Raw genomic sequence first — 20,854 nt, 5'->3', positions numbered from 1 at the left:
AAATTCCTTCAAATGCAGCAATTCTCAATATATTAACTAAATTCCTTCAATTCAAATAAATTTATAAATTTATCAATTACTCTCATTTACAGGAATAACAATAATCCTTAACAAGTAGGAATAATAATTCAATAAATTTCAAAGATTTATAATTTATCAATTAGCTCACAAGCTGCAATAAACTATTAAGGTATCATGTGATTATTATTATTATTAAGCACGATTTCTGCCGAGGACGTACGGCCCGATCCAGAGTGTTGTGTACACTGCCGAGGGACGTGCAGCGCGATCCATAGATGCATCTATCCTGCCGAGGCGTTCGGCCCGCTCCACAAGAAAGGAGGACATTTTCTTATGTACCTCCGGAAAGAGAGTATATTTATTATAGGATAAATTCGGGAGGAAAAATAATTTCTTTTAACAATTAATTAATTCAAACAGAAAATCAAGCATATGAGATTTCTATCCTTTAATATCTTTATCTGACAATTCACAATATATATATATATATATATATATATATATATATATATATATATATATCAATTAATATTAATTAAACAAAGAATACAATGTACACATGTAATTCATGATTTGAGTCCTAAACTACCCGGACTTTAACATTAATAGTAACTACGCACGGACTCTCGTCACCTCGTGCGTACGTAGCCCCCGCAATTAGCAACAATTATTCAATTTAATTCCTATGGGGTAATTTTCCCCTCACAAGATTAGACAAGAGACTTACCGTGTCTCAATGCCCACTTCCGACCACGATGTCGTGTAAAAACTTCAATTCGATGCCGAAAAATACGAAACTATCCAAAAGTTATATAAAATAATTAATACATGTTCAATAATTCGAAATAAGGCTATTAATTCAATTACCCAACCCAAAATGGTAATATTCTTAAAATTCACCCCGTGCCCACATGCCCGGATTTTAAAAAATTCCGGAGGGAATCGTTACCCATAATCTCAAGAACTCAATTATATCGTTTCGATCCAATTCCATAACCATTTTCGTGGTGAAAAATCAAAAATACCAATTTCTAAGTTTTTCTTCAAAACTCCAAATTTTTACAAATTTTCATGTCTAAATCCATGTATAGACCTTGTATTTAACTCACAACTAGTAGGAATCACTTACCTCATGGTTGATGGTGGAAAGGGTGCTCAAAATTCATCCACAAAATCGGCTCCCATGAAGAAATGGAGTGGAAATGAGTCCAACCCCCGTCTTTAATAGAACACTACCTAGAACCGCTCTTCTTCGCGTTCGCGACAAATGCCTCGCGTTCGCGAAGGCCAAATGTTCCTGCCCCAGTATTTCCCCTTCGCGTTCGCGTGACCAGTGTCACATTCGCGAAGTCTGTCCATGCAAGGCATCGCGTTCGCGTTCAAGCCATCGCGTTCGCGTAGGCTAAATAGCCTTAGGCCCGTCTCCTCCTTTCTTCTATGCGTTCACAATTGACCCTTCGCGTTCGCGTAGTTTCCTCAGTCAATCCCTCCGCGTTCGCGAACTACACCTCGTGTTCGCGAAGGCCAAAACCCAGCGGCCTCAAAACTCCTCTTCGCGTTCGCGAAGCACAAGATAGCAACCACCATTTTTCTTCTTCGCGGACACGGGACTCCCTTCGCGTTCGCGAAGAACAAAACCAGAACCAGCAAACCAGTAACAGCTTTTCATCCAAATTCGATCCGAAACTACCCCAAAACACATTCGAGGCCCCCGAGACCCCGTCCAATTATACCAACCTATCTCAAAACACAACACGAACTCGCTCGAGGCCTCAAATCGCATCAAACAATATTGAAACCATGAAGTGCGCATCGATTCAAGCCTAATAAACTATTGAACTTCTAACTCCCACATCCGATGCCGAAACCTATCAAATCAAATCCAATTGACCTCAAATTTTGCACACAAGTCATAATTGATATTTCGGACCTGTTCCAACTTCCGGAATCGGAATCCGTCCCCGATATCAAAAAGTCAACTCCCCGGTCAAACTTCCAAACTTAAATTCTTGTTTTAGCCATTTCAAGCCTAATTTTACTACGGACTTCCAAATAAAATTTCGCTCACGTTCCTAAGTCCAAAATCACCATACGAAGCTGTTGGAATCATCAAAATTCTATTCCGGGGTCGTTTGCACATAATTCGACATTCAGTCACTATTTGAACTTAAATGTTTTAATTATTTTTATCAAAATTCCATATCTCGGGCTAGGGACCTCGGAATTTGATTCCGGGTATACGTCCAAGTCCCAAATCATGATACGGACCTACCGAAACTGTCAAAACACTGATCCGAGTCCGTTTGCTCAAAATATTGATCAAAGTTAAACTTAGCCTTTTAAGGCTAACTTAAGGAACCAAGTGTTCCAATTTCAATTCGAACACTTCCAAATTCCGAACCAACCATCCCCGCAAGTCATAAATCAATAAAAGCACATTCGGGGAAATTTATTTTAGGGAACGGGGTTCTAAAAGTTAAAATAACCGGTTGGGTCATTACATTCTCTCCCACTTAAATATACGTTTGTCCTCGAACGTGCTAAGGACTATTCCTGAATTGTACAAAATCATGCACCTCGTGCACCTACCCATGCTACCACACCCAGTTGAGCACATTAACTCGAGCCAATCTGAAAATTCTCCCCTTTATTTAGGCAAATAAGACTTAGAGCCCAATTCTAATATCCAGAATTCTCCACCATGCTTGTTGCCAACCTATGAATGTTGTATCAATCACTACACGATGCACCAATACAAGATTGCATACCTTTGTTGAATTTAGACCATGCACCGCATCATTCGCATGAATATAATAACCTCCTCCGATAATAATAGCCAAAATTCCAAGAATCTGATGTTCACAACATACCTCATGATACCTATAATTCCTGTTCCAACTCTTGAACTACTTCCACAATGAAAGAAATGTGTAGAAATTTATAACCAATTGCTGAGTCAACAAATTATTGAGTTTCTCCTTCTGACAAGAACCATTGCCTCATTATGGACCAAATAATGGTATTTGCTCTTTATTATACTTCATATAATCCGATCGTATTGATCCCGGATCCAATAACCCCGTCTCACTTAATATAAGCTGCTCAGGCAATAAGCCACCTCAGACATGACAAAAAAATCTCATATGACTCCACAATGAGCTAATAAGCTACGGACTCAATTGCAATACATAAGGAGAAAAGACTATGAAAAGGATTACTCAACCCACGTGACTAATTAAATAACTGAAAAGGTGTCATGAACCTTCCTCAGAAAATGGGACACAAAAACACACAAAATAGAATATAGGGAACTATACTCAACATCACACTATTGCGGCGTGCAACCCGATCCGCACAAAAAAAGAATCTATAAGAAAATACTTACCGAGCTAGAATGCTCATTATTTACAAAATATTCGAACATCGGACACAAGAACGCTAAGTGCATAATACCATCCTTGGAAGAACCGACAGCGCCATACGCTACAAAACTCAAGCACAACTAAGGTGCGATATATGATTTGAATCTCGAGAGCCATCCTGCTCACATAACACCATCGCTACGCGGAACCTCATCACATAAGAAATTTATTAAGCTGTTTCATAACTCACACGGCACAATATAGTATTACATGAAATAACCGACGAAGAAACGACATCCAACGTCCGAATACTCCTCCATAGGGAGCTTTCATGCTGAAATGAACACATCCGACCTGATATAGAGCCTGTATTCATATTTAAATCCATCCACAGACCTCTAGCCGATTCTGATCGCACCGTACTAGGCTAATAACCTTTCAAGGATCCATAATAACCCTTTTTCCCATAACACACAAGAATAGCCATCATAATCGGAACAAACTTCCACAGTCCACAACCAAATGAACTGAGTGCCCTCCAGTCATAAATTCTCGAATCAACGATATTACCACAATATTTATACTTGGTTTCAATCTTCACTCAATCAAGTGACTATATGTCACTCTTACACAATATTTCAGTGAGACACGCTCCCACGACCTTCCGCACCAGGTAACAAGTCTGCACATCTATGCCACCGGTCACACTAATACATTAAAGCATATCAAGAATTCACAAATCAATACATAAGGTCTCTTACACCTGACATCGACCTTAGATGATGCCGAAAACAATACCATCTTACTTTAAACATCTAAATCCTTTTCCTGCTCATCCGAGCTCATGACATCCTTGTCAACACCGAACCAAAATCTTGAATCCTCAACTTTCGAATCCCATGCTACTTAGTGAACTTAACCACACCAATGTGCAGGAGTACAAGAATTCCATCATGACTCCCGAACCACTAATAGGGTAAACACTTCATCATATAGAAACCATCTTCTTAACTCATTTCAAGAGAACCATTGCAACACGTGACTGAATTCCCATATCCGTAGAAAATACCGGCCTCAAGTAGTAGTCTAAACCACCATAACTCTTCTGGGATCCCTCTGCACATAACATGTCATAATACTTTAATTCCTCCAAATAAAATCAATTACGGCGGCCGTCAAGCCTCGCACGTACCGCCACAAATCACATGAATAATTCAATGCGCTGAAGGAACTGATCATTGCCACCATCGTGCCGATTCAACCATTGTTAGCCGATCCGTCTTTTCTCAATTTACTCTCAACTTGCTTTAGAAATAATAATAGCTCCATTCATTATATCACGAACTCAAATCCGTACTCATCCCAAGTGACCTTATTTCACGAGACCACGCTATTTCAAAACCCACTAATTATCTCATATCCCTTATTGTACGCACTTTTTACATCTTCAACTGGTACACCCATTCTGATACTTCTTTTATGAATCCGAAGTTATTTTCTTCCGTTTCTCTAATGCTACACCACAACCTGAAGATAACGCAGAGTGCTCCAAGCCCCGTTTCATAATCTGCTGCAAAAGCTCGATACTCAACCATACTATAGACTCGAGATCCTTAGACACCACACTTTAAATTTTTGAATCCACTAGGATCGTTATTGAGAGTCACTTGCTCTGACTTGTTCCCATACATGATCAACTCCAAGGCCCTGCTAGCACATGGACACTTTCTCAAGGAAACACCCAACTGTCTCACTTTCCCTGTGCATTACATCTACACGAAGCATAAACTCTGAGTCTTCCCACAAACCTCAATATGAATTGATAAGGCCAAATATGGCACACATTCCCCAAATTCTTTGCTCAAATTACCACCGATATTTTCTTTTCTTAGTCGTAATGACCCACCAATACACTGATAACCAGAAACCACACAAGTTGACACTACGCAATCCAATCAGACAGTGGGGCTCTCCCACTTAGCTTGAAGCTACAAATTACAAAATTCAAGAATCCACCGAGATTCTTTCTTCATCGTCGACATGATCCTGCACACGCAACTTGCCAAATTTCTCAAAATTCTTCTATTACCCTTTAATAAACACTCCGAACCACTAGCCACATTTACATATTAAATCTCTTATCGGGTAGCCAGTAAAATTTTTCGCAGAATCTTCGTAAACACCACGCGACCGCTAACCTGCTCACATGAGATAACCCATCTGTGGAAATTACATGCCGACATATTCCAACGCTGTTGCACTGGGTGCAATTTCTACGAACTCAGTAGATCATCTTGAGTCTGAACTCATTCACCAGCTGCACCAGTCCGTTCACTCCTCATGGACGTCAACTAGAGGTACGACAATACATTCCAATCCAAAGTCATGTTGTATCATTCTTCATATCAAGAAACTCCCTCCTGTTTTATCCAATCTTCCTCAATATAGTAGCTAATATTACAACTTAAGTCCGTAGACCTAGTCACTGTCCATTTTACATCCCAAATCACTCCAAACGTTCCTCAAGACGTGTAATCATCCTACCACGTAACCCATGTGCTACCTTGCCACTCTCCTACTTTGGTCAACCATCTCCTTTAAGCAACTACTCTACTTCTGTTTTCTTACACTTGGGCTTTTCGGAATCTAACCACCGCAAGGCACCTTCCACATGTCCTTCCTCATCCTTCGCCCAGTTGTTGCTTTAACTCAAAATCCATATCTGTAGCACTTGAACCAATAGCTCGTTACCAGCTTTAAACCTTTCTGACGATCATCCTTCTCGAGACATCAATACTAGAAACGTTGCTTCGATCCTGAATCACTACACACCGCGATCTCTAACGACTACTTCCCCTATACCAATTCCTAACACCCCATCATGAAGGCGAGTTGAAGAAAATCATAATACCGGCGAACCTTAACGCATTTTACAAGGTGATGACACCACATCAAAATTGAGAATTCTACCACACTCGAAAATATCAAGCTTCGTTACTCCATCAACCCCAAACTTGAATATTCATAGTCCGATTGCCTTTTCTTTGCTAGAATTAAAACATGGAACCTCTGAATCATGTACTAAGAAAAACCTTCTTTTAAGTTGTTTACTGCCCTGACACATAGACAAGCATTCTACCATTACATAAACACGATGCGATAACAACGCATGAATCGTCATAACAATCAATGCCAAATCTCAAAACATTAGGTAGTATTGATACTGAACTGAAATGATAGAGTGACCTTCCGCAAGGCGACGACAATAACCCAATTAATTACACAGGGAGAAGTATCATGTATTACATCTGTAGTACCATTAAAAATTTCTTCGATCCCCAATTTATAACAAGCGGTTCACGTCGCATAAGATTGAATAGGAAAAAAATGTAGGCATAAGCCTCAAAGGAATCGAATCGCACGATGAGGAATCAAAAAGGGAAGTATTCCTATCAGCCCTGTAGCTTCTCGAAGATAAGCACAGACGTCTCTGTACCGATCCGCAAGACTATACTAGACTCGCTCATGACTCGTGAGACCTAAGTGAACCTAGTGCTCCGATACCATGTTGTCACGACCCAAAATCCAAAAAGGTCGTGATGGCGCCGGACACCACTGTCAGGCAAGCCAACCATAATCAATTAACTTAATTATCCATTTTTAGTATTTTTGAAATAAAAATTTCTTCAATGAAATTGTAAAGATAAAACTCATAGAGTAAATGATAAATATTTTTAGCAACTACATTTCTAAACAATTCACAACCATTCCCAAACCCCGGTGTCACAAGTGCATGAGTATTTACTAGGGAATTAAAATTAAAATACAGCATCTGTCCAGAATATAAATTAGACAAGAAAATATAATAACTCTGAAGGAGACTCTGTTAACTGTGGATCGTATTATAGAATGCAGCTCACCTATGTCCCCACAATTATTAACCACACCTCTGCGCCCACAAGGCCGCTATACATATATGTACCTACACAATAAAATATTCAGTAAGTGCAGTATGAGTACAAAAATAACGTATACCCAGTAAATATCAAGCCTAATCTCGAAGTGGTAGAGACGAGATGACCGACTTTGACACTCACTATGGATCAATAATATTAAATAATCATGAAATAAAAATATTTATATCAACGTGATTCACAGAGTTAACAGTAATTTTATTGACCGGTAGAAATAATTAAATTCCTTCAAATGCAGCAATTCTCAATATATTAATTAAATTCCTTTAATTCAAATAAATTTTCAAATTTATAAATTAGTCTCATTTACAGGAATAACAATAATCTTTATCAAGCAGGAATAATAATTCAATAAATTCCAAAGATTTTTAATTTATCAATTAGCTCACAAGCTGCAATAAACTATTAAGGTATCGTGTGATTATTATTATTAAGCACGATTTCTGCCGAGGACGTACGACCCGATCCAAAGTGTCATGTACACTGCCGAGGGACGTGCAGCGCGATCCATAGATGCATCTATCCTGCCGAGGCGTTCGGCCCACTCCACAAGAAAGGAGGACATTTTTTTATGTACCTCCAAAAGGAGAGTATATTTATTATAAGATAAATTCGGGAGGAAGAACAATTTCTTTTAACAATTAATTAATTTAAACAGAAAATCAAGCATATGAGATTTCTATCCTTTAATATCTTTATCTAACAATTCACAGTATATTCATTTATAGCAATTAATATTAATTAAACAAAGAATATAATTTATACAAGTAATTCTTGCTTTGAGTCCATGATTTGAGTCCTAAACTACCCGGACTTTAACATTAATAGTAACTACGCACGGACTCTCGTCACCTCGTGCGTACGTAGCCCCCGCAATTAGCAACAATTATTTAGTTTAATTCCTATGGGGTAATTTCCCCCTCACAAGATTAGACAAGAGACTTACCGTGTCTCAATGCCCACTTCCGACCACGATGTCGTGTAAAAACTTCAATTCGATGCCGAAAAATACGAAACTATCCAAAAGTTATATAAAATAATTAATACATGTTCAATAATTCGAAATAAGGCTATTAATTCAATTACCAAACCCAAAATGGTAATATTCTTAAAATTTACCCCAGGCCCACATGTCCGGATTTTAAAAAATTCCGGAGGGAATCGTTTCCCATAATCTCAAGAACTCAATTATATCGTTTCGATCCAATTCCATAACTATTTTCGTGGTGAAAAATCAAAAATATCAATTTCTAGGTTTTTCTTCAAAACTCCAAATTTTTACAAATTTTCGTGTCTAAATCCATATCTAGACCTTGTATTTAACTCACAACTAGTAGGAATCACTTACTTCATGGTTGATGGTGGAAAGGGTGCTCATAATTCGTCCCCAAAATCGGCTCCCATGAAGAAATGGAGTGGAAATGAGTCCAACCCCCGTCTTTAACAGAACACTGCCCAGAACCGCTCTTTTTCGCGTTCGCGAAGGCCAAATGTTCCTGCCCCAGTATTTTCCCTTCGCGTTCGCATGACCAGTGTCGCGTTCACGAAGGCCTGTCCATGCAAGGCACCGCGTTCGCGTAGGCCAAATAGCCTTAGGCCCGTCTCCTCCTTTCTTCTACGCGTTCGCGATTGACCCTTCGCGTTCGCGTAGTTTCCTCAGTCAATCTCTCCGCGTTCGCGAACTACACCTCGCGTTCGCAAAGGCCAAAACCCAACGGCCTCAAAACTCCTCTTCGCGTTCGCGAAGCACAAGATAGCAGCCACCATTTTCCTTCTTCGCGGATGCGGGACTCCCGTCGCGTTCACAAAGAACAAATTCAGAACCAGCAAACCAGCAATAGCTTTTCATTCAAATTCGATCCGAAACCACCCCAAAACACATTCGAGGCCCCCTGGACCACGTCGAATTATACCAACCTATCCCAAAACACAACACGAACTCGCTCGAGGCCTCAAATTGCATCAAACAATATCGAAATCATGAAGTGCGCATCGATTTAAGCCTAATAAACTATTGAACTTCTAACTCCCACATTCGATGCCGAAACCTATCAAATCAAGTCCGATTGACCTCAAATTTAGCACACAAGTCATAATTGACATTTCGGACCTGCTCTAACTTCCGGAATCGGAATCCGACCCCGATATAAAAAGTTAACTCCCCGATCAAACTTCCAAACTTAAATTCTTATTTTAGCCATTTTAAGCCTAATTTCACTACGGACTTCCAAATAAAATTTCGCTCACGCTCCTAAGTCCAAAATTACCATACGGAGCTGTTAGAATCATCACAACTCTATTCCGGGGTCGTTTGCATATAATTTGACATTCGATCTCTATTTGAACTTAAATATTTTAATTGTTTCATCAAAATTCCATATCTCGGGCTAGGGGCCTCGGAATTTGATTCCGGGCATACACCCAAGTCCCAAATCACGATACGGACCTATCAAAACTGTTAAAATACTGATCCGAGTATGTTTGCTCAAAATTTAGCCTTTTAAGGCTAACTTAAGGAACCAAGTGTTCCGATTTCAATCCGAACACTTTCAAATTCCAAACTAACCATCCCCGCAAGTCATAAATCAATAAAAGCACATTCGGGGAGTTTTATTTTAGGGAACAGAGTTCTAAAAGTTAAAATGGCCGATTGGGTCATTACATTGAGTGTGGTGTAAATATGAATTAAAGAAAGAAATAGTGTATTTTGCTTTCGAGACACTTATTAAATTTAAACCTTTTAAAATTATAAAGTGTTGACCAAACTCTTTTAGTTTTTTGTGGCATCAATGAAGCTAGATTGACTAGCAATCCAATAAATTAGATAAACCACCATAAGATTAGGGTCTGTTCCTTCATTTTAAAAGGTTAAGTTTTTAAAATGGAAGACAAATGTTATCAAATGTTTTTGCTCCATTCCAAAATTTATTTGTAGCAAATAAATGTCAAACTTTTGCTTTCCTTTAAGTGTGTATTATTAGAATAGATTGGGCACATCTTAAGGAGCTTGAATCTCATTTTTTGGTTGATTTGGTGAAGTTTTGAGGTGGTTTGAATTGAAAATTCGAAGTAAAAACTGAACATGGAAAAAAATGATATTTGCATCACAGTGTGTATCATTTGTATATTACATATGTATCATATTTGTATCAATTGTGTATCACATGTATATCCATGTATACCTGTATGTGAGATACATGCGTGATACATGTTTGATACATGTGTCGCAGAAAAATATTTTGACTCGATTTAATTACGAATTTTGATTCAAAATCAGTCTAAATCACCACCAATCTTTCTCAAATTTTGTATATTGACTTATCTATATGTTTTCAATGAATTTCAAGTATACCCATTGAAAAGGTTCCAGTTTTGCTTAGATTTTTGGAATATTGTATTTTTTTTTGTATTTCATCACCTTATTTGCTACCTCATCCATAAAATTTCCTTTCTATCTTGCATCTAATATTGTTAATCACGTTTAAAAATATGGAAGGTGATTTTTGCAAGTGATTCTTTGAGAGAAAGTATCTTATTTATTTAATTTTTTAATTTTTATATGTGCTTGGCTAGTTTTGGTAAGTCCACGACTAATGGCTAGAGGTAGGTAAGTTGAGACTTATTTTGGACATTTGTGTAAGTTTCCCAATTGGAAAATCTTGTGCAAGAAATATCTATGGATTGTCCGGCCTCAACACTAGTATTTTGGGCAGCTACTATAGGATGATAATTGCTTCTAGGGGTGTACAAAAAAAATTGATAAATCGCACCAAATCGATAATTCGAGTTAAACCGGAAAAAAATCCGATGTGATTTGGTATTGGAAAATAAAACCCGACCATAATTGGTTTGGTTTGGTTTGAACTAAAAAAGTCAAACCGAAACCAAACCAACCCGATAGTACATTTATATAATTTTTAAAAATATTCTATACATATAAATATTTATTGTAATATAATTTATAAATATTTCTTAAAACATTTCACAGTTTTATCTTTTAACGTATTATTTCAAGTTTAGACTTAACATTCTTGAATGGTAAATAAATTTTATAGCCCATAAATGTAGTAACTCAAACAAAGTTCAAATCAATACTAATGCTAACAAAAGAATTCAATTCAATACTAGGAATGACAAAAGTATTGGATAATTATTTTAGTTTTACATTGTTTATAATGAAAATACATAACTTAGTTTATCTTTTTCTTTAGTGCTTAGTTATGTAATTAATATTAGTACTTATTAGCTATACTTATTTTAGCATGACCTATATAGTATTTTTAGATTATGTTAATTTTTATTATAGCTTATTAATTAGCAATATTTGTTTTATGTAATTTTGTTATTTTATCTTTGTTATTGAATATTTTAGTATAATACTATGACTTATCTCATATTATTGTGTTAGTTTCTTGGAAAACACATTATATAGTTGTATTTTACTATGACTTAAGAAATATTTGGAGCACAAGTTACATATTTTATGCTATGAAGACTTTACCGGAAAAAATCTGAAAACCCGAAAAAAATCCGATAACCCGAAACCCCCCGAAAAATTCGAGAAAAATCGAGATTGAAAAACCCGACTTTGTTGGTTTGATTTGGTTTATAAATTTAAAAACCAAATACTATTGTTTGATTTGATAATTGAAAAATCTGAACCAATATGTAGACCCCTAATTGCTTCTATTTTCTTATGAAAAACGTGACTGCAAATAGTACGATTTAATATGTATGAAGCATAATTATCGTCCAGTTGTTGTCGGACAAGATTTTCGAATAGATATCCTTCACGAATTATTCGTACTCCCTCCGTTTGGCATTATTATGCATCAATTTATGTTGAAAACAACGACACGTCTGCATATATAATCTTAAGAAGAAATTGAGTTCGTTACTCAAATGATTACTCAACTATCTAAAATTATCTATTAAAATTATCTTTCTTTCGTTTGTAATAACAAAGTCACTTAACTATACGTATAACACTCAAAATGTCACTCAACTAGATTTCTCAAACTTATAATTGCCAAATACCTATTTTACCCTCTAAGTTATCAACGTTTTTCTTCTTTTTATTTTTATTTTAAATTTTTAATATTATAATTTTTTTCTATTTTAAATTTATATTATGGACTTACCTATATAATACATAAATTTTATTTATAAATTTATAAATAAAAATAGTATTTAAGCATATATAATGTTGGAATAATAAAATATTGAGCATAGTAGAAAAAAATGATTAGAACAATTTGTTCGTAATAATAATTTTAATATTAACAACAAAATCTCAAAAATTTATTTACACAATTTAGAATGAAAGAAAATAAAAGTTTTAAAATAGATATTCCATGCACGTAATATAAAAACTAACTATTTAAAATAAGGGTATTTTATATTAATACATTATATATTCTTGAGTATTATGCTCAATTATATTATTATTTTGATATAATATATTCTAGAAAATTAATTTTTTATTATTTATTATACAAATAAAAAAAATATTTTATAGGTAAGTCCATAATGTAGATTAAAGAGAGAAAAAAATTATAATATTAAAAAAGTTTTTTAAAAAAAAAGAAGAAGATAAAAGTTAATAATTTAAAGGGTAAAATAGGTATTTGACAATGAAAAGTTTGAGAAATTTAATTGAGTGACCTTCTGAGCGCTAAAAACACAGTTAAGTGATTTTTCTGTTATAAACGAAAGAAAGATGACTTTACTGGAAAATTTCATATAATTGAGTGAACAAATATCACTCCAATTAAATGTTCCTGAAATTTCCAAAAGATAAAGAGAGGTCAAATATATTTGAGGGATTTGACATATATTTTGGATTGGGAAATGATTTCCTTGTGGAAAGAAAACTCAGAGGGTAGGTTTATTTTTATAGTACCATGCTAATTATAAAGACATAGACTTCCTAATTCGTCCACTTACTATTATTTTTAGTTCTATCTATTTGCTGTGTCAAAATAAAGAGACACACAAAAAGCATGTGTAAGTTGTTTCCCTGTTATAAAGATGAATCTATATATTTAGATAACATTAAGCTAAAAATATATTCTCTCCACACATTGAAGTGAATCAATATAATGGATGTGGCAATATGTACCAACGTATGGATGCTACACATGGCCACCTCCAAAAGACCTCCGTCATCTACTTTTTTAATTTCCTCTTTCAGCCTAGGAAAGCCAAAAGCCAGCTGCCTCTCTACCAAAACTGAACCATCACCTAATCAGTACTCTGCTATTTCAGCTTCAGATCAAAATCCCACTAGACGTTCAGGGAATTACCAACCTACTATGTGGGATTTTGAGTATATTCAGTCCATACACAATGATTATGCGGTAAAATAATTTGTTTAGCACATATTCATGTTATTCAATATAATTATCTGCATAATTAATTCGTTGTAATATCATTCAAAAGATTACGTACCTTAGCTGATCATCAATTGTAAATGTATTGCGTAGGGAGAGAAGTATATGAAGCGTTTTAACAAACTGAAGGAGGAAATGAAGAAGATGATAATGGCTGAGGGATCACAAGAATTAGAGAAGTTGGAGCTGATTGATAATTTACAAAGACTTGGAGTTAGTTACCACTTCAAGCATGAAATCATGCAAATTTTGAGCAACATAAACCTAAATGCAGCTACAGGAGATTCATTATATGCCACAGCTCTGAAATTTAGACTCTTGAGAGAACATGGTTTTCATATCTCTCAAGGTAATGTATTTGCCAAACTAATTTCTTGCCTCGCAGAAAAGTTGTCATTTTCAAGGGATAGACTGGTGGAGAATTTGTTTTGGGCAGTGGGGATAGAATTTGAGCCTCCACACAGCTACTTCCGAAGAATGTTGACAAAAGTCATTGCTTTTGTTGGAATAATAGATGATATTTATGATGTTTATGGCACTCTTGATGAGTTGGAAGTCTTCACTGATGCTATTGAAAGGTCAGTTACTTTTGAAAAAAGCAGTTATATACATCTCTAGTTAATCACCTTTCTCCTTGTGTTTGTCACGTGAAATTAATTTGATATCTGATAATATAAATTCAGATGGGAGATAAAAGCGATAGACCAACTTCCAGACTATATGAAAATATGTTACCTTGCACTCTTCAATATTACCAATGAAATGGCGTACGAGATTCTCAAAGAGCAAGGGATCGACGCCGTACCCTACCTTACAAAATCTATATGATTCATTTTACTTAAGATTTTTCCTTCTTTTAGTACGTACCCTTAATTTCTTCAAGCAATTGTTCTCTCTTCCCAAACCGCCTCTAATTCTCTCATGAGACGTATCCAGTATTTAAATTTGATGTGTTCAACATTTAAGCTTTTCATCATAAGAACCAATTGTATTTTTGAAATTACGGGTTCAGAATTTAATATACGTTGAAAACTTATTGAAATTTCACATATATAGTTATGCTCTAACCTATTAAACCCATGCGACATCTGTCTCTGCCTCTGCATCCCCCCCCCCCAACCCAACAACAAAAAATACTACAAATTTAAAAAATAATCAATTTATTTGCACTGCTAATTATTTGAGATATGTTATTAGTGGGCAGATTTGTGCAAATCTTTCATACGAGAAGCAAGATGGTACTACAGTGGATATGTGCCAACTCTGAAAGAATACATGGACAACGCATGGATCTCAATTGCCGTTCCTATGGTATTAGTCCATGCATTTTTCCTCGTCACAAATCCAGTTCCCAAAGAGGCATTGGAATCATCAAGCAAATACCCTGACTTAATTCGCTGCTCTGCTACAATTTTTCGTCTTGCCGATGATTTAGCGACATCATCGGTATGCTTTTAAACCTTTATTCTCTCATATAAAATTAATTTATACGACTACTGATTTATAATTATAAATAATATTTGTGTCTCATTTATTTATTTATTTTTATAATTAATTCAGGATGAATTGAAGAGAGGTGATGTTCCTAAGTCAATTCAGTGTTACATGAACGAAAAGGGTGCTTCCGAAGAAGAGGCGAGAGAACAAATACGTTTATGTATTAAGGAGACATGGGAACGGATGAACACAGCTCAAAGGGAAAACTCATTATTTTCTGAAACATTCGTCGAAATTACAAAGAGTATCGCAAGAACAGCACATTGCATGTATTTGCATGGAGATGGGCATGGAATTCAAAATGGCGAAGTTAAAAATAGTACCTCTAAAATACTTTTTGAGCCTATCACTCCATTATATTAAGAGGTCCCAAATACTTCGGCCCCTAAACAGTCTTCTCATTACTATTAAGTGTGTATGAAAATTATTATGGACTGCATCCGGAGGCGGATCCAGGATTTAATGGCTACGGGTGCCACTATTAACGACCACTAGTAAAGAAGATTGAACTAGGGTGTACATTAAGTCGATTCGATCCGTTTTGGATTACTTCGGTTCGGTTCGATCCATTTTGAAGTTGGTCAATCCAATTTAAAATGTGTTTTATGCATAAACGAATATGTGATACACCCCTTCCATCTGCATGTAGCTAATTAATATTATATTATGTCTTTGATGCATCACTATAAAAAAAATTATAATTAATAAAATAACATTATATGGATAAAAAAAGAAAATCATTAGATTACATCCATCCAAATAAAATACGAACATTCAGAAAAAGACAAAGAAAGTAAATATACAATATAAATAAATAATAAAATTGGAATTGTATAAGATAAGTGAATATTTAAGATGAAGAAAATAAGAGAAATTAACAAAAAGAAAAGAAAGGCTACGCATATGTAGAGCCTCGATCCCTAGTGTTGTGCATGGAATTTTAGCACTTCAACTATGGCACCTTCAGTCATTTTGTGACTTGGGGTGCCACTTGTTCCTTATATAAAACTTTATGCGTGCGACCAGGTGGTGTACCACCCCCAATTCCATACATAGATCCGCCCCTGACTGCATCTATTATCAAAAAATAAGATTCTAAACCTATGCTTGCGCAAAAATAAAATAAAAAAAAAGCATCTCAACATAAGGCACCTCTGTTGCCCAATTATTTTTATGACTGATGTGTTGTCTTGTGCGTCCAACTGCGATATAGCTCCTGTAACGTCAAAAATTGTGTTTTTTCATGGATTATTTTAATTTTGCTTTGCAAAACTCTATCAGCCCAATTTTCGTGTGCCCGAACTCCACTCTTTATTCATTAACTCATTAAAAGATTAACTTCTTTTGAAGTGGAAGAAGATGAATTTATTCCCTTTTAATTTATCTCAATAGAAAAGAGTCTGTCATAGGTTAAAAATATATTCACTTTCTTCTCCAACACAATTTACGAGTAAATTGGTAAATTAATGAACTTGGACGTGCCTGTCAGACCATGTCCATCGACGGTTAACTAAAACATCAATAGCTTGAGCATAGGCGGATCCAGGATTTAGGAGGATGGGTGCACCACTACCCGACCACCGTTGATTTGGTCCTCTAAAATTCACACCCTTTTTTTACCTTACTACCTCTTTAAAAGATATAAAGTGATTTTTAAGTTCAAAAGGGTTTTCAAACAGAAAGTGACAAAAGAATGAGTTTCAAAGAATTTTTCAGAGTCGGCACATTTGGTTTTGGCGTGCCAAGTTACTATTTTAAAAAAATGAATTTTCCTCCTAAAACACATTTAGATTCCAAAACTAGTTTGCACCGTAGATTCCAATTAAGGGGTTCTTTTGACTCGGGAAGAAGTTGTTAGGCATTCCCAAGTCATGTAACTAGTACGGCTGCGTACATGATCAAATTGACTTTAAAGAGTACTCTAATTAAGGTAATCACACAAAAGAAAATAAACACAAAGAGGTTTAAGGTTGTCCCCGCCTAATAAAAAAAAGGAAAGAAAAATCCTAAACTAACCTACGCTCCTCCACGACGCTCGCCACATCCTCCAAATACATGTACTACGGGATATTCTCCGGATAAAATAATAACTAAGGGACAACCTCTCACCTAGAATATAATAAAGAAAAGGCCTAAAATTTACCTACCCATGCTCCTAAGGGCCTAAACATGCTCCTAACGGCCCAAACAAGTAAAGTGAAATAATTAACAGGATGAATTCAACTTTTCATCCTAATGTACAAACCCGCGTATTCAAAAGCAGCGAGAATTCCAATCGATTTACTTAATTATGTTAAATTAATTCTTTGTCATCAAAATAGTAACTGTGAAGCCTTAAACGTAGACAAGGTGGGTTGCTCTGATGGTAAGCACCCTCCACTTTTAACCAAGAGGGTTGTGAGTTCGAATCACCCCAAGAGCAAGGTGGGGAGTTCTTGGAGAAAAGGACGCTGAGGGTCTATTGGAATCAGCTTCTCTACCCCAGGGTAGGGTTGTTGTTGTTGTTGAAGCATTAAACAATCATCTCTTAATGAAGAGTGAAACATGGAATCAAAACCTCACTTTAACCATCAAAAACCCATCCAAAACATATTTAAAAAAAATAACGTACAAACAATAATCATCAACAAAAAGCAAATATTACTAAGACATTCAAAAACAGAGCAATGATAGATTAACGAAATAATAAGAGCATGATGTTGTTAAGCAAATAAGAAATAGAGAAGGAAATGAGAAATCGACCTCAAACGAATCTGAAGTTTAATTGTGCGGCAGCTTTGAACCACAAGCGTCAGAACCGCGGACAAGATCTCCACTGTGAGGCCTCACCGGAAACCTCACCGAACTCCGACCGGAATTTGAGTGAGAAAATGAACCAGGCGACTAAAACCTTTATCCACGACCTCGAACTCGGAAACGGACAGTCGAAATCAACTCCGTCTCCGCAACACCATAGAAATCCAAATCTTAAACCATTTTTGTAGTGAGAAGAAACAGAATTTTCTTTTGATAAATTTTATACAAGAAAATTAAAACCGAAAATCAGAAGAGAAATCCTCGATTTTGTCCAAAACCCCTTCTGTCCGTTCTCACTCTGTTTTTCCGATTGTCCCCTCTCGTTTCTCCACTGTTCTATTCTGTTTCGTGCCCTACTCTGTTCATTCTCCCTCTGTTTTCTCACGTTCCTCTCCCCCTCGTTTCTCCACTGTTCTATTGTGTTCTGTGTATGATACTTAAATTGAGTGCTTGGAGAGGAAGAAACAAAATTCCCAGCCAAAACCGCGTGGTCCCAAAGACGTGAAATGCCGAGTGAATTCTATCCAACTCTCAGGCGTGTGAATTGTTTTATGCCTCTGTCACGTGAGTTTGTTGGAGCAAAAGATGGGAAGGAATCAAACTAAAAGCAAAAAATTTCACTTTTTCCGAAATCATTTCATTCATTTTGTAAATTTTCCAAAATTTGAAAAACGGTAAAAAAACCCCGTTTTCAAAATTTTTATTTAAATCACTCACAAAATTTTAAAAAAACAACACAATTTTGAAGTTTTGTGAGTGATTTGAGTGAAAATTTTGAAAAACGATTTTTTGCAGTTTTTTAAATATTCGAAAATTTCCAAAATGAATCTTCAAGTGAAAATTAGAAATTTTATGAACAAACGCTGATTTAAAAAAAAAGTAAAATTATTTTGGAAAAATCTTCCATCAAATTTTATGTCCAAACAGGCTTTGTGTGAATTTTCCTTTTTCTTTTTGGTGTAAATTAAAATTAAACTAAAATTCTTACCTATTAAATAACCAAACCAAGCAACGTAAATACTATAAAGCTAAATTGTCTATGCTATCAAGTTGATTTAATTAGAAAGACAAAAGTTAGTGATCCTTAATTGCTTAACTTCTGAATTTTTTTTTTGCTTTCGTTCTTCTCTTTCTTTTTTTTTTTTACTTTCTTTTAGATATAAATAGCTAGACAAAAATACTAGTTATCTAGAATAAAAATAAAAATAGAAAAAGGAAAGGAGAATAAGCTACATTGAAGAAATTTTAATCTCATGGAAGGTAAGATAAATTAAAAGCAACTAGATAAAATACCTATTAGCTAAAATAAAGGAAAATATTTTTGCTGTTTTAATTTTACGAGAAAATAGAGCTAAAAAGTCAAAATAGACAAAGTAACAATATTAGAACTAAAAAACATTTCTAAGCACTAAAAATGTGTGAAATTTTGGGATGGGTTAAAACTTACATGTATAGAGGAGTACTATATATCAAACATACAGTGAGAAATAATACAAATTGTCTCTTTCCTTGATCTTATACAGTCTAACAATTTAGTTTTATCTCTTAAAGCTTACTTAATTTAGTTTTATCTCTTAAAGCTAGTAAGCACATGGGATCAATGAGTTCACGTTGTCTGGTAATAAGTAAACATTACACGGGTCATCTTATTTGGTCGTCCAAATTTAACTTATACCCAATATTTTTAACAAAATTAACTTGTACCAATTTTTTAAATAACTTCAGGCCTCCTTCTCCTCCTTCGTTTTCTTCTTCTTCCTCTTCTTCTTCTTCTCCTCCTTCTTCTCCTTCTTCTTCTTCTTCTTCGGGTAACAATGATTTTATATGGTGGTTGTGAACATATTTTAATGTAGTGTATGATGTTTTACAATGGTGAGCTGTTATGACGCTTTATTTTTTACTATTGCTTAGGGTTTCTTCTTCTTCTTTTTCTTAATTGCAAAATAAGTTCATTAGATTTATTGTTGTTTTGATAAATTGATGATTGAGGTTTGTTCCTGATGATATTTGGAGGTTATGTTTCAAATTTGAGCTCATTTGGAGTGGATTTAGGTATTAAATCGTATATTGGATTATTATAATTCGAAGAACAAATTTCTATTTCTGGGAAATTTGTACTTCAGGCCTATTTGGCCTTAAGTGCATAGAAACGTTGGTTGCACTTCAGACCTTTTGGCCTCAAGTGCATCTGAAGTGCAATTTTTCATTTAAGACTTATTGGCCTTAAGTATATCAAAACGTTTGTTGCACTTTAGACCTTTTGGCCTTAAGTACATCTGAAGTGTAATTTTTCACTTCAGACTTATTTGCCTTAAGTGTAGCAAAATATTTGTTGTACTTCAGACCTTTTGGCCTAAAGTGCATCTGAAGTGCAACTTTTTACTTCAGACTTATTGGCCTTTAAGTGCATGGAACCATTGGTTACACTTCAGACCTATTTGGCCTTAAGTGCATCTGATGTGCAAATTTTCACTTCAGACTTATTGGCGTTAAGTGAATGAAAACGTTTGTTGCACTTCAGACTTTTTGTTCTTAAGTGCATGCAATTTTTTACTTCATACTTACTGCATTAAGTGCATCTGAAGTGCAATTTTTTACTTCAAACTTATTAGCCTTAAGTGCATGAAATCATTGGTTGCACTTTAGACCTATTTGGGTTTAAGTACATTTGAAGTGTAATTTTTTCACTTCAGACTAATTTTTTTTAACTTCAGACCCGATAAGTCTGAAGTTGATTGTAAAGTGGGTACGCTTGCAAACTTTTTTACAAAGTGGGTATATGTTCAATTGTGACCTCAAAACCGGGTGTAGA

The 20,854-nt window shown here is 35.3% G+C and overlaps 2 protein-coding genes and 1 long non-coding RNA gene across 3 annotated transcripts; 2 read left to right on the top strand and 1 right to left on the bottom strand.

The window, feature by feature from the left end:
• Nucleotides 1–7,078: 7,078 nt before the first annotated feature.
• Nucleotides 7,079–18,650, bottom strand: LOC142178830 (uncharacterized). Its single transcript, XR_012707043.1, has 2 exons — nt 17,989–18,650; nt 7,079–7,365 (listed from the first exon to the last, which is right to left on the bottom strand). It is a non-coding gene; the product is annotated as an uncharacterized LOC142178830 (long non-coding RNA).
• LOC142178829 (terpineol synthase, chloroplastic-like) lies at nt 13,193–14,876 on the top strand. The gene is made up of 3 exons (XM_075248576.1): nt 13,193–13,716; nt 13,843–14,327; nt 14,433–14,876. Exons 1-3 carry the CDS (start codon nt 13,459–13,461, stop codon nt 14,575–14,577), a joined length of 888 nt encoding a protein of 295 aa, XP_075104677.1. The 5' UTR covers nt 13,193–13,458; the 3' UTR covers nt 14,578–14,876.
• Nucleotides 14,671–18,450, top strand: LOC142178824 ((-)-camphene/tricyclene synthase, chloroplastic-like). Its single transcript, XM_075248568.1, has 4 exons — nt 14,671–14,677; nt 14,730–14,737; nt 14,947–15,195; nt 15,310–18,450. The coding sequence occupies exons 1-4, from the start codon at nt 14,671–14,673 to the stop codon at nt 15,607–15,609; spliced, it is 564 nt and encodes a 187-aa protein (XP_075104669.1). The 3' UTR covers nt 15,610–18,450.
• Nucleotides 18,651–20,854: the final 2,204 nt, after the last annotated feature.

Source organism: Nicotiana tabacum, unplaced genomic scaffold, assembly GCF_000715075.1.
Source record: "Nicotiana tabacum cultivar K326 unplaced genomic scaffold, ASM71507v2 Un00001, whole genome shotgun sequence".
NCBI lineage: Eukaryota > Viridiplantae > Streptophyta > Magnoliopsida > Solanales > Solanaceae > Nicotiana > Nicotiana tabacum.
This window is presented reverse-complemented; position numbering and strand designations above follow the sequence as displayed.